Here is a 25,748-nt window from a genome sequence, read left to right as displayed (position 1 = left end):
CCCACCCTGTGGAATGCCCTCCCATCAGATGTCAAGGAGATAATCAATTGCCTGACTTTTAGAAGACATCTGAAGGCAGCCCTGATTAGGGAAGTTTTTAATGTTTGGAATTTTATCGTGTTTTTCATAGCCTGTTGAGAGCTGCCCAGAGTGGCTGAGAAAACCCATCCAGATGGGTGAGGTATAAATAAATTATTATTATTATTATTAAAGAAAAAGAACAGAAATAGTAGTATTTTTCACTCTGGGGGCCACTCTCCCTTCTGAGCAACCTTTTGAGGGCCACTTGCTGGCGGTGGGCGGGGCCAAAGGGAAATGTGGGCAGAGAGATGGCCGTCACCGTTTATGTTTGTAGAGCAAGGCTAGCTGCTACATGCACTTCTCTATTTTCCTAGAAAATAAGAGCTGAAGGACACTCAAGGAGAGTGTGGAGCAGGCCCAGAGAGGCATATGCCCTGGGGAGAAAGCCAAGGGCCAGATAGAGAGGGTTGCGGGTCACATTTGGCCCCTGTGTCAAATTCCCCACTCCTGGTCTCTGGGCTGGGCCTGATCTGCCAGAAGGAATAAATGGAATTGGCAGCTGTGCTTGGTACAATGACGCAGAACCATTGCACTTAAAAATCAAGCACAGTGGTACCTCGGAAGTCGAACAGAATCCATTCTGGAAGTCTGTTTGACTTCCAAAATGTTCAGAAACCAAAGCGTGGCTTCTGATTAGCTGCAGGAAGCAGCTCCTGCAGCCAATCGGAAGCCCTGTCAGACGTTCGGGTTCCAAAGAACGTTCACAAACCAGAACACTCACTTCCAGGTTTGTGGAGTTCTGGGGCCAAAATGTCCCAGTACCAGGGCGTTCGGGATCCAAGGTACAACTGTAGACCCAAACTGAAATATCCACTCAGCCAGGAAGCCTGTTGGGTGGGCTTGAGCTACTCATACACGGGGGGGGGGGGGGTTTGCCCACTGTTCCTCCAAGGAGCTCAAAGTGACATAGAAAGCTGCCCCCTAAGTGAGTTGATCCTCACCACAACCCTGTGAGGTAGGTTAGGCTGAGGGACAGTGACTAGTGGAACAACATTCCTGTTGAGATACGACAGGCCCTCACTGCCTGCACTTTCCAGAAGCTATCGAAGACAGTCTTGTTCAGGCAGGCCTGCTCAGCTGGATAAATTCGTCTTCCCCGTGAGTGGTTTTATTCTCATTTGTTATATCTGTAGGCTTTGTGTTGTTTGTCATCTTCTATATAAGCCATCTTGAGATGGTAGTTTAGGTGGCGATGAATGAATTAATGGCAATAATAAAAGTAGTACTGGAGTATTTTCAACAAGACTTCTAAGAAGCTAAGGGGCCTGGATTTCCATGCTAGCCACAGTGGAAAGGAAATCCCTCTGCTGCAGGCAGAATCAAAAATACTAGAATTTTAGCAGGCTAGCAAAATAAATGTTGACGACTAGCAACTTGCGTGGGCTTATTTACACGGCTGCCCATCAAGGCCTCCTGCTCTTAGCTCACATAACCCAATGAACATCTGCAGCTTTGGGAACCCACCCAGGTCCTTTACCTCTTTACAAGACCCAACACAAGAAGCGGTTCAGTCACACTAGTAGCCACACGGCCCAGAAAAGCCGTATGCAGACAAACGCCGGCTCCCTTGGCCTGAAAGCGGGGATGAGTGCCACACCCCACAGTCGAATTCGACTGGACTGTCCAGGGGTCCTTTACCTTTTCATATACGTACACCCCCACCATGTCTCCACCTGCTTTCCCCATCATCACACCCAACCTGCATCTCCCAAAACATCTCACCTTTCTCCTCATCAGAGTCAAACCCGGATTTCAATGTCTCATGAGCCCGACGGAAATACTCAGCTGCCGCAGGCTCCAGTTTGGGCAGCGGTTCCCTCTTGCTTTCCTTGGGCCCCCCCTCCTGGGTTGAGGAAGTAGGCTCTCTCTTGTTTTCCTTGGGCTGCCCCTCCTGGGTTGAGGAAGTAGGCTCTCTCTTCTTTTCCTTGGGCTGCCCCTCCTGGGTTGAGGAAGCAGGCTCTCTCTTTTCCTTGGGCCCCCCCTCCTGGGTTAAGGAGGCAGGCTCTCTCTTGTTTTCCTTGGGCCGCCCCTCCTTGGATGAGGAGGCAGGCAAGGTTCGTTTCCTCTCTTCCTTCTTCTGGGCTCCTTTTTGTGGTTGGGGAGGGACCCCCATAGCTGCAGGTGAGCAGGGGCGTCTCAACACACAAACCTGTCTGCAGTCAGGAAATCAACAGTTATTTAACTGGGGAGGTTTATCTACTACGCTTGGAGATCAGGTGCAAATTAAAACCCTGGTTAAGATAAAAAGAAGAATTGCAAGTGTGGCCTAGTGGTTAACTGTCAGATCAAGACTAGGGGGAATGAAAAGGTCCGCCATGTGGCCATCTCTCGCCCTAGCCTATAGGCTACCTCTCAGGGTTGTTATAAAGATGGGGTGAGAGGAAGAAAAAGAGCACATATTCTGCTCTTGAGTTTCTTAGAGGGAGCGTAACGGCGAAGATGAAATCGGTTTTTTAAAATCTCAGAAGTTTCAATTAAAAAAAACAGATCCAAAGACATGTGGTAAGGGTGAAGAGAAGAAATAAAATGGCATGTGCTCTTGTTGCATCACAGGGTCCCTTTAAGGGCACATTCGCACCACACATCTAAGGCACTATGATACCCCTTTAGGCAGTCATGGCTTCTCCCAAAGGATCCTGGGAGCTGGAGTTTGTTGAGGGTGCTGAGAGCAAACCATTTTCCAGAGGGGGTTTAACAGTCAAACCCTCTTTGACAGGCAGGGTCAGGAATTATTATTATTATTATTATTATTATTATTATTATTTATTTGTACCCCACCCATCTGGCTGGGTTTCCCAGCAACAGAGTGGCCTCCTAACCACGTTCAGCTCCCTGGACAAACTACACCTCCCAAAATGCTTTGGGAGGGTGAAGCCATGAGTGTTTCGGGGGTTAAATGCCTGGTGTAGATATGGCTTGACCATCGCAGAATCACAGAACTGTGTGGAGTTGAAAGAGGACCCCGAGGGTCATCCAGTCCAACCCCACCCCCGCAATGCAGGAATCTCCACTAGATCATACATGACAGCCTCTGTTTAAAGACCTCCAATGCTATAGCCTGGGAAGTATATATTGAATTTTTTTTTTAACTTAATAAAAAGTGATTTAGAAGAAGAAGAAGAAACCTCCACGGAAGGAAAGTCCACCGCCCTATCCCGCCCTAGGAGCACAGCAAACATCACCTGTTGAGCTTCTGACTGCAACGCAGCTGAAAACTCAGGGAGAAAACCATCACTTTAAAAAAATAAAAGGAATAAAAAAATAAAAACAACTCAGCATTGATATAATGGGAAGATCAAGGACTCGCCTTCTGCTGCTGCCGCGACCGGGTTTTTAAGCAGCGAAGGTGGGCAGCGGCTCGGCGGGGAACAAGCACCCGCCGCCGGCCCTCCTTCCTGAGGGGACACCGGAGCCGGGCAAAAAACGACGCATGGCGCCTGCCAGCTGCCTCCCAGCATGCCCCGCGCGCCGCCCCACCCGGCCGCCCCCAGCTCGCGGCCCCACAATGCAACGCGGGCAGGAAGCCGGAAGGGAGGGAAGGGGCTGCTGGGTCCCAGCATGCCCCGCGCGACGGAGCCTGCCTCCCATCCCAGAATGCCCCGCGCGTCGCTTTTAAGCTCCCCATGACGAGATTCCCAAGGCGCTTTCTTTTCCTTTTCCCCGCCCCACTGCGTTGATTGACGGGAGCGGCGCTGGAGGGCGCGCGAGGGAAGGCACCGTTAAAAACGCAAGAAGGCGAAATAAACCCAAGAAATCTCTAATAAAAATACGTTAAAAAAATAAATAAATAGAAGGGTTGTCTCAAGCACACGCGCAGCCAGACATAATCCCAAAGAGAAATGAACCTGTCAATCATTATTTCCTCATATATATTTATTTATTAAACTTATGGGTCGCTTTTTCTTTTTCTTTTTTTTAATGATATTTATTAAAGTTTCAAAAAATACCGGAAAATACAGAATACAGAAAAAAGAAAAAAAAATAAAGTTTTTAAGATATAACAAAAAATTAAAAAATAAAAATAAACATACAAAATAAAACAGTTAAAAACACGTTAATTTTCCATAACCTATCTTCCTTGCACTTATTTCCCCGGACCTCCTCGTACCTCCTCGTACCTCCCTTTTTTGTATTCCAATTCAATTTGTTAGTTCAGCAAATCCTTACCATTAAGCTTTTACCCATTTGTAAGCCTTTTTTCGTATCTCTTAAAGCATTACAGCTGGAAACCAGTTAATTTCTATCCAACATCCTTCTAAAATTCCTTAATTTTACAATATTTCTGTAAATAATCTTTAAATTTCTTCCAGTCTTCTTTCACTGACTCTTCTCCCTGGTCTCGGATTCTGCCAGTCATTTCCGCCAATTCCATGTAGTCAATCACCTTCATCTGCCATTCTTCCAGAGTGGGTAGATCTTGTGTCTTCCAATACTTTGCAATGAGTATTCTTGCTGTTGTTGTGGCATACATAAAAAAAGTTCTATCCTTCTTTGGCACCAATTGGCCGACGATTGGGTCGCTTTCCCCCCCTCCTCTTTTCCAAAAGTAACTCAAAGCAAACCTAAGAGCAGTAAATAAACAACACGTACCGTGCCTTCATGGATCTCTGCCTTGCCGTGGCGAAGGGGCTTGAATAACTCAGAGAAGCTATGAGCTATGCCGTGCAGGGCCACCCAAGATGGACAGGTCATAGTGGAGAGTTTTGACCAAACGTGATCCACCTGGAGCAGGAACCGGCAAGCCACTCCAGTATCCCTGCCAAGAAAACCCCGTGGACAAAGACAGCAGGCATATGATCACTGCAGATGGTGACAGCAGTCACAAAATTAAAAGACGCCTGCTTCTTGGGAGAAAAGCAATGACAAACCTAGACAGCATCTTAAAAAGCAGAGACATCACCTTGCCGACAAAGGTCCGTATAGTGAATGCTATGGTTTTCCCAGTAGTGATGTATGGAAGTGAGAGCTGGACCATAAAGAAGGCTGATTGCCGAAGAATGGATGCTTTTGAATTCTGGTGCTGGAAGAGACTCTGGAGAGTCCCATGGACTGCAAGAAGATCAAACCTCTCCATTCTGAAGGAAATCAGCCCTGACTGCTCACTGGAAGGACAGATCCTGAAGCTGAGGCTCCAAGACTTTGGCCTCCTCATGAGAAGAGAAGACCCTGAAAAGACCCTGATGTTGGGAAAGATGGATGGCACAAGGAGAAGGGGACGACAGAGGACGAGATGGTGGGACAGTGTTCTCGAAGCTACCAGCATGAGTTTGACCAAACTGCGGGAGGCAGTGGAAGACAGGAGGGCCTGGCGTGCTCTGGTCCAGGGGGTCACGAAGAGTCGGACACGACTAAACAACAACAACAACCGTACCTTAGACCCAGCATAATTACAAAGCATGGAGGGGGAAAGTGTTTAAAGTATAGTAACTTGATGAATTCTGGGCCACTTCCTTTAGTGTGTAGGATTAAGCTTTCCTGTGTTGCTGTGCCACCCTCATCTTGGCATGGAAATGATAGCAGATATAAGGAAATGTGATTTATATCCCTGCTTGCTCCCCGTTTCCTTTGTTACGGTAAAATCTGGGTGCGGGGCTACTCTGCCACCCAGCTCGTCGGACTAGGTCCGCGGGTCCCTGCGGAAGAAAATGAGCTCAGCCGGAGACAGGAGCAAACTGCAGAAGATCCAAGTTTATTGCGCAACAGGATCAAGACGAGATTGAACAGCGAGAAAGGGGTGACATGAACTTTTGAAATTTCCCTCCATGTCCCAGAATACAGTGCAAAATACATCCTAGTTACATCATGAATACATTAAGAAGAGGTTGGGTTACACAGATTACATCATGAATACATTAAGAAGAGGTTGGGTTACACAGGATTAACATATGGAGGAGGGAGGGGGGATTATGCAGAGCTGGAGATATGCGCAGATAGGCACATCCTGAGTACCGTATTTTTCGCACCATAGGGCGCACCGGACCATAGGGCGCACCTAGTTATGGGAGGCAGAAAACAAGAAAAAATTATTCTGAACCCCAGAAGCCAGAACAGCAAGAGGGATCTGGCTTCTGGGATACCGTGCGGCTGTTCTGGCTTCTGGGGTAACTGCGCCAAGCCTCCTCAGGGAGGCGGGATGAAGGCTCCCCCTGCCCAAAGAGGCTGCGCAGGGCTAAAGCAGAAGCCAGGACACTTCGCTGAAGGGGCACTGCGCCTTCTCTCTCTCTGTGCAGCGCCCCTCCTTCACAGAAGAGGCGCTGCGCAGAGAGGGAGAGGGCGCAGCGCCCCTTCAGCGAAGCTGGAGAAGGAACAGAAGAAGACCCTTCTGTTCCTCCTCCGGCTTCCAGGAAAGGCGCGTCGCTGCCAAGCGGGAGGAGGAACAGGAGACCCTTCTGTTCCTCCTCCGGCTTCGCTTGGTAGGCGCGTTGCTCAAGGGGCGCTGCGCCTTCTCCCTCTCTGCGCAGCGCCTCTCCTATGAAGGAGAGGCGCTGCGCAGAGAGAGAGAGAAGGCGCAGCACCCCTTCGGCGAAGCTGGAGAAGGAACAGAAGGAGACCCTTCTGTTCCTCCTCGGGCTTCGCTGGACAGGCGCGTCGCTGCGAAGCGGGAGGAGGAACAGAAGGAGTCCCTTCTGTTCCTCCTCCGGCTTCGCATGACAGGCGCGTCGCTCAAGGGGCGCTACACCTTCTCTCTCTCTGCGCAGTGCCTCTCCTTCACAGGAGAGGTGCTGCGCAGAGAGGAAGAAGGCGCAGTGCCTCCTCCGGCTTCCAGGACAGGCGCGTCGCTGAGAAGCCAAGGAACCTGCATTCGCTCCATAGGACGCACACACATTTCCCCTTCATTTTTGGAGGGGAAAAAGTGCGTCCTATAGAGCGAAAAATACGGTACCTGATGAGAAGACAATGGTCCATGTATGCATGGTCTGCCACCTGGCATTGCCCGGAGGAAAGGCTTGGCAGAGTGATTTGACAGGATTAGGGTCTTGACACCTTGCTTGAGGGATTATGGAGGACAGGGGAGGTGTCATGGAGTCCTAGAGAAATTGAGCAAATTGGCACATTGATTTTCTATGAATTTTATAGATTTTAGTCCCTTTTGACATTGAGAATTGGAAATAAATGGATATATTGTAGCGAAGAAGGAGGTGAAGAAGACATGCCCCCCCCCCTTCCGTATCACCTTCAACCAGGATCCGGCACCGAATCTCTGGGGCAGAGACCTAGATACGTCACTAGACACAGGTACACCTGTAGTTCCTCCCAGGCTCAGAAACAGCAGATCCAGGTGTCTCATATTCTCTTCCCAAAAAAAGCCATTAATCTTGTGGCCCGGATGAAATAATATTAATTATAATTACAGGGTGTCGGGATTCTCTAGACTCAGACAGATTTAGCCCCTGGGTGTTCCCAGTTTAAGGAATATAACTCATCATCCTAGTTCAACTCTTTTGTTTTCACTTATTTTGACCTAGTTCTGAGCCAGATTTCCCCAGACTGGGAAATCCTGTCACCAAACGATGTCTGGCCAAAGAGATTCACAGCACAATCCAAATACTCATCTCCTGAAAATATCTCATTGAGTTCTGTGGGGCTTACTGTTATGTACCATAATTAGGTCTAGGAATGCAGAATCAGATGATAAATTTTATAGGACCATGGTGGCAAGCTTCTGGATGCCACAAGACTCTTCAGTGATTAAGAAGCAGCTCTGAAAAATAATGCTGTGTGACCATGTAACTTGGGGACTTGATCTCTCCTAAAACCAAGCAGTGTGAAGTGTGACTCCTCATTGCTGGAACTGGTAATTGTTGAAAATGTGTTTGAGAGTGTGAGCTTGGGTCAGTGTTTACAGATGTAGGCTAACTCAGGTATGAATGAGTTTATGGATGTGATATTTGTGTGACTATTGAGAGACTGGAAATGTACTGAATAAACAGAATCCAATTTTATGGATTTTGATGTTTTAATGATGATGATAATTTTATTTGTACCACCACCATTTCACTGGGTTGTCAGTTTTAGCCTGTATTTAGTTTGTAATTGTTTTATATACTGTATTTTATTTTATTTCCTTTATAAACCGCTTTGTAATCTTTTCTGATTAGAAGTGGAATATAAACACTTGAAGTAATAGTATTCTCTTGCAAAATTTACTCCGTGCATGCTCAGAGGCATTGCATTTTTCAGTACATTACATATTCCCAAACCAAGTTCTGTCACTGATACGCTATTCTGAGGCTAAGCTCGGAAGAATGATGATCTAAGAGGAGGCCGGAAAATAAGCAGGGGTAAAGAAGAAGAAGAAGAAGAGTTTGGATTTGATATCCCGCTTTATCACTACCCGAAGGAGTCTCAAAGCGGCTAACATTCTCCTTCCCCTTCCTCCCCCACAACAAACACTCTGTGAGGTGAGTGGGGCTGAGAGACTTCAAAGAAGTGTGACTGGCCCAAGGTCACCCAGCAGCTGCATATGAAGGAGCGGAGACGTGAACCCGGTTCCCCAGATTACGAGTGCACCGCTCTTAACCACTACACCACACTCGCTCTCATGGCAAGTAGGTTTGCCATGGATTTTGGTATATCTTGTGGTTTCTTTTCTGAAGAGGTCAAGTAAAGGGAAACTTTTTTTTTTTTTAATATGCCTAAAACAGAGTCTCTTTTAGTTGCTGCAACATTTTTACTGTCAGCTTAACACCAGCACCCACCCACTAAAAGCAGCAATTATGAACAATTATTCACCCTTGACAATGTCACGCTCATGCTGTGTCACAGCAGGGAGGGCAGATTTCGGGTGAAAACGGGGACAACAGAAACTCATACTTTTCCAGAGAACTGTTGGGTTTCTGAAAACACCTGCAGGATCCTGTTGCTTTTAAACCATTCCTCACCAGAGCGTGATCCAAAAACTTTATTTCAGTGGTAGGGCTGACTTGTGGAGCCAACTACTTCCCTGCAAAGAACCCAGGAGCCCCTGCCCATACATTCTCCCTAATAATAATTACAATAATTTTATTGTTTATACCCCGCCCAAATGGCTGGGTTTCTCCAGCCACTCTGGGTGGCTTCCAGCAAAATATAAAAAAATAATAAAATGTCAGACATTAAAAAACTTCCCTAAACAGGGCTACCTTCAGATGTTTTCTAAAATCTGTGTAATTCTTTTATCTCCAACATCTGACAGGAGGGCGTCCCACAGGGAGGGTGCCACTGCCAAGAAGGCCCTCTGCCTGGTTCCCTGTAACTCCTTTCTTCCTTAGCAATCACTTATAGCCCAATAAGATGGGAGAAAAGCAATGACAAACCTAGACAGCAACTTAAAAAGCAGAGACATCACCTTGCCGACCAAGGTCCGTATACTTAAAGCTATGGTTTTCCCAGTGGTGATGTATGGAAGTGAGAGCTGGACCATAAAGAAGGCTGATCGCCGAAGAATGGATGCTTTTGAATTCTGGTGCTGGAGGAGACTCTTGAGAGTCCCATGGACTGCAAGATCAAACCTCTCCATTCTGAAGGAAATCAGCCCTGAGTGCTCACTGGAAGGACAGATCCTGAAGCTGAGGCTCCAAGACTTTGGCCACCTCATGAGAAGAGCAGACTCCCTGGAAAAGACCCTGATGTTGGGAACGATGGAGGGCACAAGGAGAAGGGGACAACAGAGGACGAGATGGTTGGACAGTGTTCTCGAAGCTACGAACATGAGTTTGACCAAGCTGCGGGAGGCAGTGGAAGACAGGAGTGCCTGGCGTGCTCTGGTCCATGGAGCCACGAAGAGTTGGACACGACTAAACAAGAAGATTGTCTTTCATGCATATCGTCTTAATGGTGTGTCCGTGCCTGTGAAGGCCTATTCTGGATCCACACGTCCTTCCACAGTTGGGACGTTGGTTTCTGAGCAGGAGCTGATCACGGTGTGGATTTGCCAAGCGTGTCTTCCTCTTAGCGCGTTTCTCCCTTGCGTCCTGCGTCTTCAAAGTCCACGACACCTTTGGTAAAGGCTGTTCAACTGGAGCTTTCGCAGGCCAGTGTGTCCCAATTATCCGCGTTTATACTGCATTTTTAAAAGAAGTGCCTTGAGAATGTCTTTAAGCCCCTTTTGTTGACCATCAGCATTTCACTTTCCATTTTTAAGTTCGGAATAGAGTAGTCGCTTTGGAAAACCTCAGTGCTACTCCTCTGCTTGCAACCAGCCTGGGGCAGAGACTCCCTTCTCTAAATTGCTATTAGGAGCCACATAAAACAATTCTGATTATTATAAATAATTATTTATTTGAAAAAGTTATATACCGATGCATCATTAAAATACTGTATATCACAGAGGCTTGCAACAATATAAAAACACAAATCCAATCATAACATCATAAAAGTAAAAAAGAAATTAAAAGCTAAAAGAAAATGTAAACAAACATCAATAGACCATCGTGGAGGATATATATCTCTTGCCTGCGCAAGAGATCTTCCCACGGCCTTCCCTTTGAGAGAGAGAGATAGAGCTTCCCCTTTAAGAATAGAGACGCTCCGTCCGCTCAGGAGGACTCAACTCGATGCTCCTCGAGCGGCAATGGTACGTTCTATTTACACACCGCAACACCCCCGCCCTCCTCGCTCCGCCCCAGTTGGACTCGCCCTCTGGTGCCGAGCCTTGCTTTGCTGTGTCGCTGCGGACGAGACCACGCGGCCCGGGCCGCTTCCATATCCACCCCTCTCCTCCGTGCCGGGTTGGTATCGCCCCCTAGAGGCTTCTCGGATTAGCCCAGCGGCGCCTTTTCCTGAAACCCACCCTGCCCACCCCCGTGGGCCTTTTCGGGATGGTCTCGCCCCTTGGGAGCTTGGCCAGGTTTCCTCGGAAGAGACCATTTTCACCCCTGCCGAGGGGTGGGGAGGAAGAGGAGCAAAAGTGCTGGTGGTTTTGTTTTGATTTTGGCTTGCCTTTAACTGCATTTTCAGTGCATTGTTCAGGAAAGCAGAGGGGTGATTTGTACACCCAGGAGGGAAGGCTGAAGGGGTGGCAGGTGCACAGAAGCCTTTCCCAGGCGACCCCTCCTGCTTGTTCCCATGTTGCGATTTAAAACGGGCAGGGCAGAGAGGGGGGCTGCATGTGGCCATCACCTGGGCTGGCTTGTTGGCCCAGAAAAAGGGCTGCTATGCTGTTGAAATAATGCCATTTTGCCTTGGGCTTCCAATCAAGCAAAGGGTCTAGTGTCCTGCACAGTTAGCCTGTGGAACTCCCTGCCACTTGAGGCACTGATGGCCAACTTGGATGGCCATAAAGCGGATTGCCACAAATTCATGGAGGAGAAGGCTGGCTGGTTGGCTGCTGTGAGAACAGGATGCTGGACTAGGTGATCCATGCGACGGTCACCTCCAGGCTTGACTACTGTAATTCGCTCTATGTGGGGCTGCCCTTGAAGCTGTCCCAGAAACTCCTAGGGCCCTCGTACCTACGGGACCGCCTCTCCCGGTATGCCCCACGGAGAGCCTCAAGGTCCATAAATAGCAACACCCTAGAGGTCCCGGGCCCTAAGGAAGTCAGATTAGCCTCAACCAGAGCCAGGGCCTTTTCAGCACTGGCTCCGGCCTGGTGGAACGCTCTGCCTCATGAGACCAGGACCCTGCAGGATCTGATTTCTTTCCGCAGGGCCTGTAAGACTGAGTAGTTCCGCCTGGCCTTTGGCTTGGAGCCAATTTGATTCCCCCCCCCCTCTCTTTTTTCCTTTCCTTTCTCCTCCTGTGATGAGGCTACATTTTAATATTTTAATGTTTCAATATTTTAATGTTGTATTTTAATTTTGTTTTTAAGTTGTATTCATTCAACTTGTTTTTATTATTGCTTGTTAGCCGCCCTGAGCCCGGCATTGGCTGGGGAGGGCGGGGTATAAATAAAAAGTATTATTCTTATTGTTATTACGTGGGCCGCTGGCCTGATCCAGCAGGCTCTGGAAACCCGCAAGCGGGACCTGAGCCCAAGAGCCCTCCTGCAGTCTCCAGCGACTGGTATTCAGAAGCATCGCCACCTCCTACCACCTGCTGGGTAACTGAGCCTAAAAGGGTAAAAGTAAAGGGACCCCTGACCATTAGGTCCAGTCGTGGCCGACTCTGGGGTTGTGGCACTCATCTCGCTTTACTGGCCGAGGAAGCCGGCGTACAGCTTCCGGGTCATGTGGCCAGCATGGCGAACCAGAGCAGCGCACGGAAACGCCGTTTACCTTCCCGCCGGAGGGGTACCTATTTTTCTACTTGCACTTTGACGTGCTTTCGAACTGCTAGGTTGGCAGGAGCAGGGACCGAGCAACGGGAGCTCACCCCGTCACGGGGCTTCGAACCGCCGACCTTCTGATCGGCAAGTCCTAGGCTCTGTGGTTTAACCCACAGCGCCACCCGCGTCCCCAACTTAGCCTACCCAGCCCTTATTATTTCCCATAATGCCCAGAATGATGCCCGGGGCATCAGGGGCAACTGGAACTGAAGCTCGCCCCCGCTGCTTGGAGCGGCACACAAAGCAAAGCTCATGGGGCTGGAGAGCATCAGTAGTTGTGGCCGCAACATCTGCCCACAGGTGCTAGGTGCCGGCGATGGCTTTGGTACACTGCAAGGCAGCCTTTGCCAACCAGGTGCCCTCCAGGTGTTGCTGATGGGAGCTCTAGTCCAAAACCTCTGGAAGGCAACAGTTTGGCCAAAAGTTTCCACGGGGGACTGCTCTCCCGAACGATGTGTGCGTCATTCTTATCAGTTGCAGGCGACAAGGATACTCAAATCCTCCCATAATGGGAAAACTGCTTTCTTCGTTTTGTTAGAGCGTGATGCTGATAAGGTTGCAGGTTCAATCCCAGCTACATATTATCGCATTGCAGGGGGTTTGGCTAGATCATTTTTTATTTTTTTTCTTCTTCTTGGTTTTCACATATTACTTTAAAATACAGATGTACCAAAACCAAACCATTTGCTCCCCATCCCCCCATACATTTACATTTCTGTTTCCTCAATCCATCATATTATTCTTTTCTCCTTCCTCCCACTTCCCTCCGCCCCCACTCAATTTCCTCCACACTATACAATTTACAGTAATCTTTGCATTCTGCAACCTTCTCAAATCATCTATATGTTCTTATTATCTTACTAATTTTTCTTCCATCTAGTACTTCACATTTTAATCTAGGCATATTAGCATATCTTTTTTTGAGCAATATTTTGCCATATATTAAATGCATCTTTGGGTTATTTGTAGGGCCTGCCAGGTGTCTTTACATGAGTAGAATTTGTGCTTTTATTTAAAATGCATCTCTGGGTTATTTGTGGGGCATAGGAATTTGTTCATTATGTTTTTCCAAAATATAGTCCGGCCCCCCACAAGGTCTGAGGGATGGTGGACCGGCCCCCTGCTGAAAAAGTTTGCTGACCCCTGAGCTAGATGATCCTCAGGGTCCTTTCCAACTCTACAGTTCTGTGATTCCTGGCTATTCTTCCCTCACAGGACAGTTGTAAGGAAAACGCAAGATGCCATTGTGTGGTCGCACCATAGCTGTCAAGTGTCCCTTATTTGGCGGGACAGTCCCTTATCCCAGCGCCATGTCCTACTGCTGTCCCTTATTGATGAGGCTTCGTTTGGCTGCTGGCTGGGCTTTCTGCCTTTGGCTCAGAGGGGCTCAGAAGTTGAACATACCTGTGCCCAGAAAATCCCTTATTTTGGCTGCTGATCCCTTATTTCCGAGGCTGCTGGTCCCTTATTTTCAGATCTGTAAGCTGACAGCTATGGGTCGCACACTTCAACGGACAGGAGCGAGTCCCGGGATTATAAGTGGTGGTGCCGTGGTTAGGGGTGTTGGTCCAGGACTGGGAAGGGCCAGGTTTAAATTCCTGCTTACAGGGTACCCTTGGGCCTCCAGTCGCTCTTAGCCCAACCTGCCTCACAGGGTGGAAAGAGAGGGGGGGCATTGAGAATCAAGCGTACCTTAAGCTCAGTGGAATAATAATAATAATATTTTATTTATATCCCGCCCTCCCCAGCCAAAGCCGGGCTCAGACGGCTAACAACAATAAAAGTAGCACAATTTACGTAAAATCACAATCAATTAATTGAAATGCATTCTAAAATCAACTCCTTCTGAAATAGAAGAGTGGGGCTTCAAATTGTAATAAAGAGGAAAAGAAATAGCATCTGAAGGTGGGCTCCATCACTGTCCTGTCTTACTCACCTTCATTTGTTTCCCCCCAGGATACATAATTAACTCCTCATTTTGCCTGTTGGAGTCATTTTTGCTGTGCAGTCAATATGGTGAGTAGCCGTCAGAGGTTGGCGAGTCTTGTTCTTTCTGTGATCCCTCCCGGGCATTTTCTATAGTCTGTTGTTATTTTGTTTATTATTGTTAACGGAAAAATCCGAGGGCTCCCTTGGACAAAAACAAAGACACCAACCAGGATTCCTTGGAGCAAAACAGCAGCCTGTAGGCTTGGTCTTTATTGATCTGTTGCAACAGGGTGCTCCCCTCACCTGCAGGAGAGAGGAAGGACCCAGAAAAATGGCGTGCAAGGCCTTATAAAGACTTTTGAAATTGCCACCCTGTAGATCAAGACCACCCCCAGAAACATTATGCATACATCACAGAAGGGGTGTAACCTAAGACCACCCCTCAGATACATCATACCTACATCACAGAAAAGGTGGTCTAAAACAGAAATTTGAATGTTGTTTTTCTCTTGTCGTTGTTTATCTCCTGTCTGGCAGGTTGCTTGATTGGATTGCCTGGGGAGCCCGGCCATTCTTTTGTAGTGATAAATACTTAGTTCCTGGGCCAGGTCACAGGCTCACACCCTATTCAAACACAGACATACCCTTAAGACAGGATTTGTGAAGGAAAAGACAATGAGGAGGCTTTTCCAGTTTGACCTTGCAGAGAAAACATTTGCTCAGTTTAGGACTTAAAATGGTTCCAGGTCGGTCTTCCTGTGCTGATCTATGTATGTGCTTGGTTGGTACACTTATGAACATTACCATATATCTAAGACCATAAAATTCCTATCACATTATTTACTGTGCTTATTTATTTAACAGAATATGGAGGTTGCTTAAGTGTAAATAGGAGTTTCTGTTCACAAAGAGCAGAAATTTGTCGAGAAAAGTCCAAAGTTAAAAGCAAGTTTTTTTTTCTTTTTAAAAAAAATCAAAATATAAACAAAACCAAGAGATCCAAAATACATAATAGAACTGAAAACTACATGTCAACTGAGCAGAGAAAAAAATTTAGCAGGCTCCAAAAAGAGCGTAGGAGAGGCACCTACTTAAATGTCAATGGCCAGAGAGTTGCCGAATGTAGGAACTGCCTCACTAAAAGATGGGTTCCTGTTTTCTCAACAGCACGGCAGGCTGAAGGTTAAAACGACAGAGGAGCAGGCAGAAGCCAAGCGCATTGAGCGGGAGAAGAAGCTGCGCCAATACGTGACGGCCACAAAAGCCATCTTTGAGAAGGTAAAAAGGATGGGCAGAGTCGTAGGGGCAGAGAAGGTGAGGCAGGTGTGCAAAGACCTTCTCTCCATTCTCCGTCCTCAAACAAAGCCAGCCTTCACTCTGTCATGAATCTTAAATATTTTTTTTATTGATCAATTTCCACAAAACAAATTATCAAACCATATAATCAAATACATTGTTTTTCTCCCCTTTTTTCCCCCACCAAGGACTTCCCTCAGCTCCTCTCCCTGATTTCTCTTCACATATTTTCTCTGCATGTTATAAAATTGTACATATCCTTACATATCTATCCATCATGTTCTCAACCAATACATTTGTGTCTGTTTATTCAGAACCTGCCAGGGAGTCCAGTTCATTTTGTTGTCTTTTTAGATACAGTGGTACCTCGGGTTAAGTACTTAATTCGTTCCGGAGGTCCGTACTTAACCTGAAACTGTTCTTAACCTGAAGCACTATTTCTAGGTTAGCGGAGTGTGTAACCTGAAGCGTGTGTAACCTGAAGCATATGTAACCCGAGGTACCACTGTAGTTTGTAAAAAGTTCCTGTTCCTCCTTAAAGTCACAGTTGTCCTTGTCTCGCAATTTGTAAGTCACTTTGGCCGGTTCTGCATAATTCGTCAATTTCTCTTGCCACTGCTCTTTTGTCGGGGTTCCTTCATTCTTCCATCCTTGCACTATCAAGACTCTTGCCGCTCACCCTGTCATGGATCAGTTCCACAAAGGCACCACCAGCAGGAGGGCAACCAAGATGATCGAGGGTCTAATGAGGAACGGTTGAGGGAGTTGGGTATGTTTAGCCTGGAAAAGAGGAGACTGAGAGGAGATATGGTCGCCATCTCAGGGGTTTTATCACCTGGAGGATGGAGTAAGCTTGTCTTCTCCTGCTCTGGAGGGTAAGACCTGAATCAATGGATTAAAATGACAAGAAAGGGGATTTTGACTAAACAAAAGAAAAATTTTCTGAGGGTAAGAGCTCTTGAACAGTGGAAGGTGGTGGACCTTCAGGTGGAGGTTTTTAAGCAGAAGTTGGATGGCCAACGGCCATGGATGCTTTAGTTGGGATTCCTGCATTGCAGGGGGAAATAAACAAACATCAATTCACCCTTATGGAATACAGGTAGCACCTTGGTTCTCGAACTTAATCCTTTCAGGGAGTCCGTTCGACTCCCGAAACCATTCGAAAACCAAGGCACGGCTTCCGATCGGCTGCAGGAGTAAGATAAAAGAAGCTAATCTCAATAAAATACAGTGGTACCTCGGGTTAAGTACTTACAGTGGTACCTCAGGTTACATATGCTTCAGGTTACATACGCTTCAGGTTACAGACTCCACTAACCCAGAAATAGTGCTTCAGGTTAAGAACTTTGCTTCAGGATGAGAACAGAAATGTGCTCCGGCGGTGTGGCAGCAGCAGGAGGCCCCATTAGCTAAAGTGGTGCTTCTGGTTAAGAACAGTTTCAGGTTAAGTACAGACTTCTGGAACGAATTAAGTACTAAACCCGAGGTACCACTGTAATTCGTTCCGGAGGTCCGTACTTAACCTGAAACTGTTCTTAACCTGAAGCACCACTTTAGTTAATGGGGCCTCCCGCTGCTGCTGCTGCGCCACCACCCCGCGATTTCTGTTCTCATCCTGAAGCAAAGTTCTTAACCCGAGGTAATATTTCTGGGTTAGCGGAGGCTGTAACCTGAAGCGTATGTAACCCAAGGTACCACTGTAAATAAAACAGAGAGAGAAATAGAAAGGAAACGCCACAGGAAAAAAAACCCCAATCGAAGGGTGATATTCTTAATCGCCTACATAGGCCAGGCAGAATAGAAAAGTTTTCAGCCAGTGTAGGAATAACGGAGATTACAGGAGGTTGGATGCAGGTGAGCTGTTCAGAAGCACGCTGGCGAGCATTCTCCAAGCAAGCTGCCGGCTAGCTCTGCTGAGGCTTCTTTTATTGGCAGAAGTCAACAATTGGAAACTAGTGAAACCACCCTGAACTTAACCTATTTCCATCTAATCACATTTCCAGCATTAGCAAATATACGTGTCAGCAGGTATTTCCCTCAGATGTTCCCCCAACACTTGATTATGTCTGTGTGTCCCCCGTCATGCTCCAGCCAAGCGATATGTCTAACAAACAAATTGTGAAAGGACCAAAGGTCGGGGGGTGGGGGGGGAATGGAAGCAAGAAGAGTTACCGTTGATTGAAGAATGGAGGACGAAGGTAATGAACTATGCAGAATTAGATAAACTAACAGGAAGGATTCGAAACCGGCGAGACCAGAAATTCACGGAAGACTCGAGTAAATTTACAGACTATTTGGAAAGTATTTGTGAAGATCAGACGACTTTTGTAGGTTTGCAAGAAGTTTTGTGAGGAGTATTATTGGAAGTATTGCAAAAATGGAGAAAGGGGGAGGATGATTTGTTAAGAGATGTAAAGGCAATATAAAGTTAAGAAATGCATAAGAAGTGGTGAAAACGGTGGATCATCAGAGGTGCTGATGGAAGTCTAAAATGATTGTATAAGTGATAAGCTTTGTGGTACATTTTATAATTTATATATTAAAATTAATAAAAAATATGATTTAAAAAAAAAAGGTCAGGGGGAAAACCCTGTTTTCTAGCCAAGAAGGCAAAAGGTCAGGGAAAGCAATGCTCCTTGACATACTGTTGCACGTCTGGTGTGAGGTTTGCCTTCGCAAAGCGGAGTGTTACCTCCACAAGCCGGCGGTGAAAAGTTGGCGTAGAAAGCAGCTGCTGAATTTGGGCGAATGACACTAAATAAAAACTCCTTTTCCCATTGTTGGACTCCAGCTTTGACAAGCACACGTGTGTGTTCTCTCTCTTCTCCTTCAGAGGAAATTGGGGCAGCTGGACAAGGAAGCCTTGGAGTTGACCAGCCAAATCTTGGGCGCCAACCCAGACTTTGCCACCCTCTGGAACTTCCGCCGGGAGATCTTCCTTCACCTGCAGGACGAGTGAGTGGAGTCAGAGTAGCAGAGAGAGAGAGAGGGAGAGGGAAGGGGGTGAAATAGGGCGACAGGAGCTTTGTAAGCAAGGTGTGACTACACACTAATTAATCCAGAATGCGGCAGCTAGACTGGTGACTGGGAGCGGCCGCCAGGACCACATAACACTGGTCCTAAAAGACCTACATTGGCTCCCAGAACATTTCCGAGCACAATTCAAAGTGTTGGTGCTGACCTTGAAAGCCTTAAATGGCCTCAAAGGCCCAGTATATCTGAAGGAGTGTCTCCACCCGCATCGTTCAGCCTGGACACAGAGATCCAGCGCCGAGGTCCTTTTGGCGGTTCCCTCGCTGCGAGAAGTGAGGTTACAGGGAACCAGGCAGAGGGCCTTCTCTGTGGTGGCGCCCGCCCTGTGGAACGCCCTCCCAGCAGATGCCAAGGAGATAAGCAACTATCTGACTTTTAGAAGACATCTGAAGGCAGCCCTGTTAGGGAAGTTTTTAAGGTTTGATGTTTTATGGTGTTTTTATTACAGTGGTACCTCTGGATGCGAACAGGATCCGTTCCGGAGCCCCCTTCGCATCCTGAAGCGAATGCAACCCGCGTCTGTGCGTCTGCACGTGCACAGCTCGCGATTCGCTGCTTCTGCGCATGCGTGTGACGTCATTTTGAGCGTCTGCGCAAGCGGCGAAACCTGGAAGTAATGCATGCCGTTACTTCTGGGTCGCCGCGGAGCGCAACCCGAAAGCACTCAACCTGAAGCAACTTCACCCTGAGGTATGACTGTATTCTGTTGGGAGCCGCCCAGAGTGGCTGGGGAAGCCCAGCCAGATGGGCAGGGTATAGATAAATTATTGTTGTTATTATTAATATTATTATTACTATTATCTCCTCTGTGCCAGGACCCCAGAGGAGATGCAAGGCCTCTGCAAGACTGAGCTGTCCTTCCTGGAATCTTGCTTGCGGGTCAACCCCAAATCCTATGGGACGTGGCGCCACCGCTGCTGGGTGATGGAGCACATTCCGGAGCCGGATTGGGCCCGTGAGCTGGAGCTGTGCAGCAAGTTCCTGGAGAGCGACGAACGCAACTGTAGGCCTTTTCCTTCCTCCTCACCTCATTCTGTTTCTAACGCCATATATCTGCCATGGGTGCTTTAGCTGAGATTCTCCATTGCAGGGAGTCAGACTAGACGGCCTTAGGGGTCCTTCCCATTTCTTACCATCCCATGATGGCCCATTCCTGCCCCTGACTTTCCACAGCCTGTAAAAGAAAACGATTGTAAAATTGCCTCCGAGTAACTCTTAATACTTTTTGTCCCCCAAACGAAGCCATTATTCACCCTCAACGCCCTTTCTTATCCGATGACTTCCATCATAACTAGGTTTAAGGTGTGATTTAGCTCGTAGCTTTCTTTTTTTATATAATATTTTTTATTAGTTTTACAAATAATTTCCAAAAGTCATATAACATACTTTCTTACCTTATACAATATTTTGGACTTCCATCAAACGCATCTGAAGATTTTTCTGTCTTTATCACTTAATCTACATTTCTTAATTTCTCTGTTACTTTTAATTATCCTTAACTAATAGCTCTCTTCATAATCTTCTCTGCAATATTTCGCATAATCCTCCTTACAAAACTTTTTACAGTCCTACTAGCGTAATCTGTTTGTTACAATTGCTTTTCAAATAATTCACATATTTACTCCAGTCCTCTGAGAATCTCTGGTCCCGCAGGTTTAGGATCCTTCCTGTTATGTTATCTTAATTCTGCATAGCCCATTAATTTATTTTGCCATTCTTCTTTTGTCAGTAATTCTTCTTGTTTCCACATCTAGCTCCTAGCTTTCACACCTCAGTTTCTCCCCCCCCCCCTTTTCTTTTGTTCTCCTTTAATTATTTTTATTTTATTTTGACAAAGTAATAACCATAAATAAATAGGAATAAAAACGTGCACCCCACCACCGAGACCATTCCATTGTAACTATCCAACCTCCCAGAATTCTAATGCCTCTTGCGATGGTTTGACCCCTCTCCGTTTTAACAGTGCAAATTCTACAAACACCCTCCATACATCCTCAAAATCATTTCTCCTACATATTCCCCGTCTTACCTTAATGGCATGTGTTAATTTCCACCAGATGTCAAAGAGAACAACAACTACCAAACTTTAGAAGACATCTGAAGGCAGCCCTGCTTAGGGAAGCTTTTAATGTTTGATGTATTACAGTATTTTAATATTTTGTTGGAAGCCGCCCAGAGTGGCTGGGGAAGCCCAGCCAGATGGGCGGGGTATAAATTTATTATTATTATTATTATTATTATTATTATTATTATTATTATATCCCCCACCTCTTTATACCATTCTTCCATTTTATATTCTGCTTGCCCCTTCCACTTCCTAGCTATAATAACTCGTGCAGCTGTCATTTTCTAACACTGTCTTCCATCCCACCAACAATCGCCACGGCAGGATGAGAGAGAGATGATGTTAATTCCTTTACACTGATCACCTGCCCCCTTAAGATGCTTGCACAGCTGAGAACAAGGTTGCCCGAGAGAGACTGCCTCATAATCCCTTATATACCCAGCCGGTCACACTGTTCTGCAGGAGATTTTCCCTCTTAAAAGTCTCCACAATGTCAAGTGCTTGCTCCCCAGTAACCTGGGAGCAGGGCTTTCGGTTCAGTGGAACAGTCCAAACATGACACACCACCTGCCAGTGTGGTGTAGTGGTTAAGAGGAACGGGGTTCCTCAATCTGGGGAACTGGGTTCGCGTCTCCGCTCCTCCACCTGCAGCTGCTGGGTGACTTTGGGCTAGTCATACTTCTCCCAGAGTGTTTGTTGTGGGGGAGGAAGGGAAAGGAGAATGTTAGCTGCTTTGAGACTCCTGAAGGGGAATGAAAGGCGGGATATCAAATCCAAACCCTTCTTCTTCTTCTTCTTCTTCTTCTTCTTCTTCTTCTTCTTCTTCTTCTTCTTCTTCTGGAGCAACTGAATATATTTTAAGCCAGAGAAAAGCATCTCTGCTTTTGTGTTCCTTTTGTGTTGCTCTTCAATCTTGTGTGGTTTTTTTCCAAAAAAAAATTATTCGTTTTCCAATTTATAACATACAAAAAAATCAAAAACAAACAGACAAACATTTTCTCCTTGCTATGATGATTCCACTTTTGTTAACATTGTTGAATGACTTCCTCAAATCCCCCAGCTGAGTTTCCCTATACTCCATTGTAACAGTTTTCCGAAACTATTTTCCCATAAAATTTACTTAGTCAATCTTTCTTTCTTCTCGTTTTAACATTAACAATAGTATTTTACAACATCACGAATTGAAATCCTAGGCCTGTCTGGTACTCGCAAGGAATTCTGTTTATGTTATCTTAACATATTTAGCTAAATAATCTTTAAATTTCTTCCAATCCTCTTAGTACTCCTCCTCCGACTGCTCACGGACTGTTCTTCAATCTTGTTTGTGTGCTCTCGTTTTTCCAAAAACCGTAGCTGTCTCAAAGGGCGTGTCTCTAAATCGCCTTGGGACGTATATTTAGCAGACTCTTCTCATGCTCTTAAGAGTCCCAGGGTCTGTGTGATCAGATTACCAGCTAATAATAATAATAACAATAATAATAGTAATTTATGCCCCACCCATCTGGCTGGGTTTCCCAAGCCAGAGTGCCTTTGGGGAGGAGGGCAATTGGGCAGGCTGACCTTTGACCCTCCCGCCCCTCTTTCCCCTTTCTCTTTCCTGCCCCCTGCAGTTCACTGCTGGGACTACCGGCGCTTCGTGGTGCGCCAGTCTGAGGTCGCCCCCCAGGACGAGTTGGCGTTCAGCGACAGCCTCATCACCCGGAACTTCTCCAACTACTCCTCCTGGCACTATCGCAGCCACCTCCTCCCGCAGCTTTACCCCGATGCCCAACAGCAAGGCCGGATCACGGAGGAAATCCTGCTGAAAGGTGGGCCTGGAAGGAAATCACAAGCTCCTTAACCGGGCTGCGTGGAAGTGATTCGGTGTTCCTCCTATTGTCGGGTTGGCATGGCAGGAGTCGGTGGGAGGAGTCCCCATAGGGAGGCATGCTGTTTGAAAAGCAATTTTATCCCGCTCTACAGCTGGGGAAAAAGGCTCCCAGAGTGTCTTGCACGATATTGGTGGTAAGTCCTGTTTGCAGTCTAAGAGACACCACACAAGAGGAAAAAGGAACTGGGAGGGAGGAGGAAAGAAAGCAAGCTTGGGGACTAGTTCCCACCAAATTGTTGTTTTGTTGTTTAGTCGTTTAGTCGTGTCCGACTCTTCGTGACCCCCTGGACCAGAGCACACCAGGCACTCCTGTCTTCCACTGCCTCCCGCAGTTTGGTCAGACTCATGCTGGTAGCTTCGAGAACACTGTCTAACCATCTCGTCCTCTTTCGTCCCCTTCTCCTTGTGCCCTCCATCTTTCCCAACATCAGGGTCTTTTCCTGGGAGTCTTCTCTTCCCGTGAGGTGGCCAAAGTCTTGGAGCCTCAGCTTCAGGATCTGTCCTTCCAGTGAGCACTCAGGGCTGATTTCCTTCAGAATGGATCAGTTTGATCTTCTTGCAGTCCATGGGACTCTCAACAGTCTCCTCCAGCACCATCATTCAAAAGCATCAATTGCCCCCAAATAGAGATCTTTATTGATTCTTGATCATGGGCTCCTAAACTGCTGTGTCACATTGGATAATAGCTGGGATAGGTCAGTTGGTATAGCAAGAGGCTGTTAATCTCAGAGTCATGGGTTTGAGCCCAATTTGGGCAAAATATTCCAGTATTGCCGGGGGTTGGACTAGATGACCCTTGCGTCCCCTTTCCAACTCTACAATTCTACGACTGAATGAAAGTTACAGTGCTGCTGGGATCTTTGGAAATGGAGAGAGAGGGATTGAGAGGCTCTGAATTGTGGTGGTGTTTTATTTCATTTATTTAATTCATTAATTTTTTGTACCACTTGACTGTAAAGCAAAAGCAAACTCAAAGCAGTTTACGCCAATAATATAAAAATGAAATAATCAGTTTAAAATACCAGCAGTTGGAAGCAACTATCTAAAACCTTCTAAAAAGCAACAACGTAAAAGCACATGTCAGTGTTCTGTTCCAGTTGCTCTGTCCCAGCTCCTGCCAACCTAGCAGTTCGAAAGCACACCAGTGCAAGCAGATAAATAGGTACCACTGCAGCAGGAAGGTAAACGGCATTTCCGTGCGCTCTGGTTTCTATCGCAGTGTCCCGTTGCGCCAGAAGCGGTTTCGTCCTGCCGGCCACATGACCCGGAAAGCTGTCTGTGGACAAAGGCCGGCTCCCTCGGCCTGAAAGCGAGATGAGCACCACACCCCATTGTCAAGTTTAACCATCCAGGGGTCCTTTGCCTTTACCTGTTGTTGTTTTTTTAGACTGGATAGGCTTAGCTAAACAAAAACAGGCTCCGAAAAGCCTACAGCAAAGGCACCTGCCTGATGTCAATAGGCAGGGAGTTTCAAAGTTTGAGTTCTGCCTCCCAATTTCTTATCAATTTACTGTTGCAGTCATTGTGCATGGCACTTCACAAAGGAGAGGAGGCAAGTTCCCATTCCGAGACACTTGCAGTCTGAAATAGGCCTTTTCTTCTGCCTCCGATGTTTTTAACTGGCTATTGAAATTAAGACCTGCTTTCAGAGCAGTCCCTCTGCCACTGAGCTACATCCTCGGCTCAGAATATCAGCCTGCCTCGTCCACTGCTAAGCACTCCTTCTTCCTGGTTTCCCGGCAGGCCTCATCCAGCAAGCCTCTTCTTTTTTCTTTTTTAATTTTTCTTAAATTTTTTATTAATATTTTTATTAAGTAAAAATTAGAAAACATACATATTCACAACAAAAGAAAATGCATCTAACCAAGGGAAAAAAATTAGAGAATATTTTGTCTCTTTTCATATTTACGGTTATTTATACCTCTATAAAATGCTATTCACAATAAAGCAGTGAAATGAAAGATATCAGAAAAAAGAACAAAGAAAGAATAAAGAAGTAAAAGAAAAAGATCACCAGCAAGCCTCTTCTTATGACAGCGGCAGCTTTCGGGCTGAGATTTCTCTCTGGGGCTGATGGGAGTTGTAGTCCTACGACGCCCAGAAGCCCGCCAGCTTGAGCAAACCTGCTTTGGGAGCGAGGGCAGGCAAGATTCTTGGGCCCTGTTCCCAGTTTTGGAAGAGGAGGCTTTGAAAGCAGGTGCGGCCCTTTCAGCAAGGGCTCCAGAACTCTTCCCCCCCCCCCCCAGCGCTGGCGGGGAGTGTGAGTCCATGAATCACAGTGGCCGTACCCTCTTGACAGTCCTGGGCGCATCGAAGGCGGTGCACGGCGATGACTTCGGCATGAGTAAAAAGTGTACACAGGGATTCTTCCCCGGAGACCCAGCCCTCACCTGGGCAGGTGAAATTCCAAGCGGATCAGATGGAGGCGTCGCCCCTCTTTGCCACTCACGGCCTGAAGTCTCCCGCAGCCGCTTTTGTTTGGCCTGAGAGACAGGGCTGGGGCGTGGGAGCCTTGCCTGGAGCCAGCTCAGCCAAGAGAGAGACAGAGACGAGGGTGGGTAACTCCCTGCGGCTCACAAGGAAGGATTCAGAAATGGAGCAGTCGCGAACAAGGGGCCACCTGGACAGATGCAGATCTCTATGCTAGGTGTTTTTCTCCTATCCTAGGCTATCTCCTCTTCTTGCCTTTCAGGGTCAAAGGGCAACAAGCACAAGGCCCAGGCGATGTATTAATACATCACTCAGGACTGGTTGGAGGGCCAGAGCAAGGTGGCAGTATATCGCGAGTGTGGGACACGGGCGGCGCTGTGGTCTAAACCACTGAGCCTCTTGGGCTTGCCGATCGGAAGGTCGGCAGTTTGAATGCCCATGACGGGGTGAGCTCCCGTTGCTCTGTCCCAGCTCCTGCCAACCTAGCAGTTCGAAATCACAACAGCACAAGTAGATAAATAGGTACCGCCGAGGTGGGAAGGTAAACGTTGTTTCCGTGTGCTCTGGTTTCTGTCACGGTGTCCCGTTGCGCCAGAAGCGGTTTAGTGCTGCTGGCCACATGACCCAGAAAACTATCTGGGGACAAACACCGGCTCCCTCAGCCTGAAAGCGAGATGAGCGCCGCAACCCCATCATCGCCTTTGACTGGACTTAACCATCCAGGGGTCCTTTAGGTAAAGGTAAAGGGACCCCTGACCATTAGGTCCAGTCGTGGCCGACTCTGGTGTTGCGGCACT

General features: G+C 47.1%; 2 protein-coding genes across 10 annotated transcripts in view; one reads left to right on the top strand and one right to left on the bottom strand.

Annotated features, from left to right (window-relative positions):
• NOP9 (NOP9 nucleolar protein) overlaps window positions 1-3,571 on the bottom strand; it is a 28,128-nt gene extending 24,557 nt beyond the window's left edge. Inside the window, exons 1-2 of one of the 5 annotated variants that reach the window (XM_080979667.1) lie at window positions 3,264-3,566; window positions 1,804-2,234 (exon numbers count right to left, since the gene is read on the bottom strand). In XM_080979667.1, coding sequence (XP_080835793.1) covers window positions 1,804-2,234; window positions 3,264-3,313 — 481 coding nt within the window. In that variant the 5' untranslated portion in view covers window positions 3,314-3,566. Of the gene's footprint in view, window positions 1-1,803; window positions 2,235-3,263 lie in introns of all 5 variants that reach the window. The other 4 variants (XM_080979668.1, XM_080979669.1, XM_080979670.1 and 1 more) reach the window with 4 other exon arrangements.
• Window positions 3,572-10,656: 7,085 nt separating this feature from the next.
• The window catches only part of RABGGTA (Rab geranylgeranyltransferase subunit alpha), a gene marked incomplete at its 5' end in the record, with an annotated part of 36,722 nt that continues 21,630 nt past the window's right edge, over window positions 10,657-25,748 (top strand). Inside the window, 6 exons of one of the 5 annotated variants that reach the window (XM_080979783.1) lie at window positions 10,657-10,790; window positions 14,285-14,344; window positions 15,425-15,535; window positions 18,387-18,508; window positions 19,402-19,589; window positions 22,262-22,459. In XM_080979783.1, coding sequence (XP_080835909.1) covers window positions 14,342-14,344; window positions 15,425-15,535; window positions 18,387-18,508; window positions 19,402-19,589; window positions 22,262-22,459 — 622 coding nt within the window. Of the gene's footprint in view, window positions 10,791-10,865; window positions 10,976-12,010; window positions 12,128-14,284; window positions 14,345-15,352; window positions 15,536-18,386; window positions 18,509-19,401; window positions 19,590-22,261; window positions 22,460-25,748 lie in introns of those variants that run through there. The other 4 variants (XM_080979785.1, XM_080979784.1, XM_080979786.1 and 1 more) reach the window with 4 other exon arrangements.

The sequence above is a fragment of the Podarcis pityusensis genome (genome assembly GCF_964106645.2).
Source record: "Podarcis pityusensis genome assembly, chromosome: 13".
Classification (NCBI taxonomy): Eukaryota; Metazoa; Chordata; class Lepidosauria; order Squamata; family Lacertidae; genus Podarcis; species Podarcis pityusensis.
The sequence above is the reverse complement of the archived record's forward strand: the minus strand, read 5'-3'. Positions and strand labels throughout refer to the sequence as shown.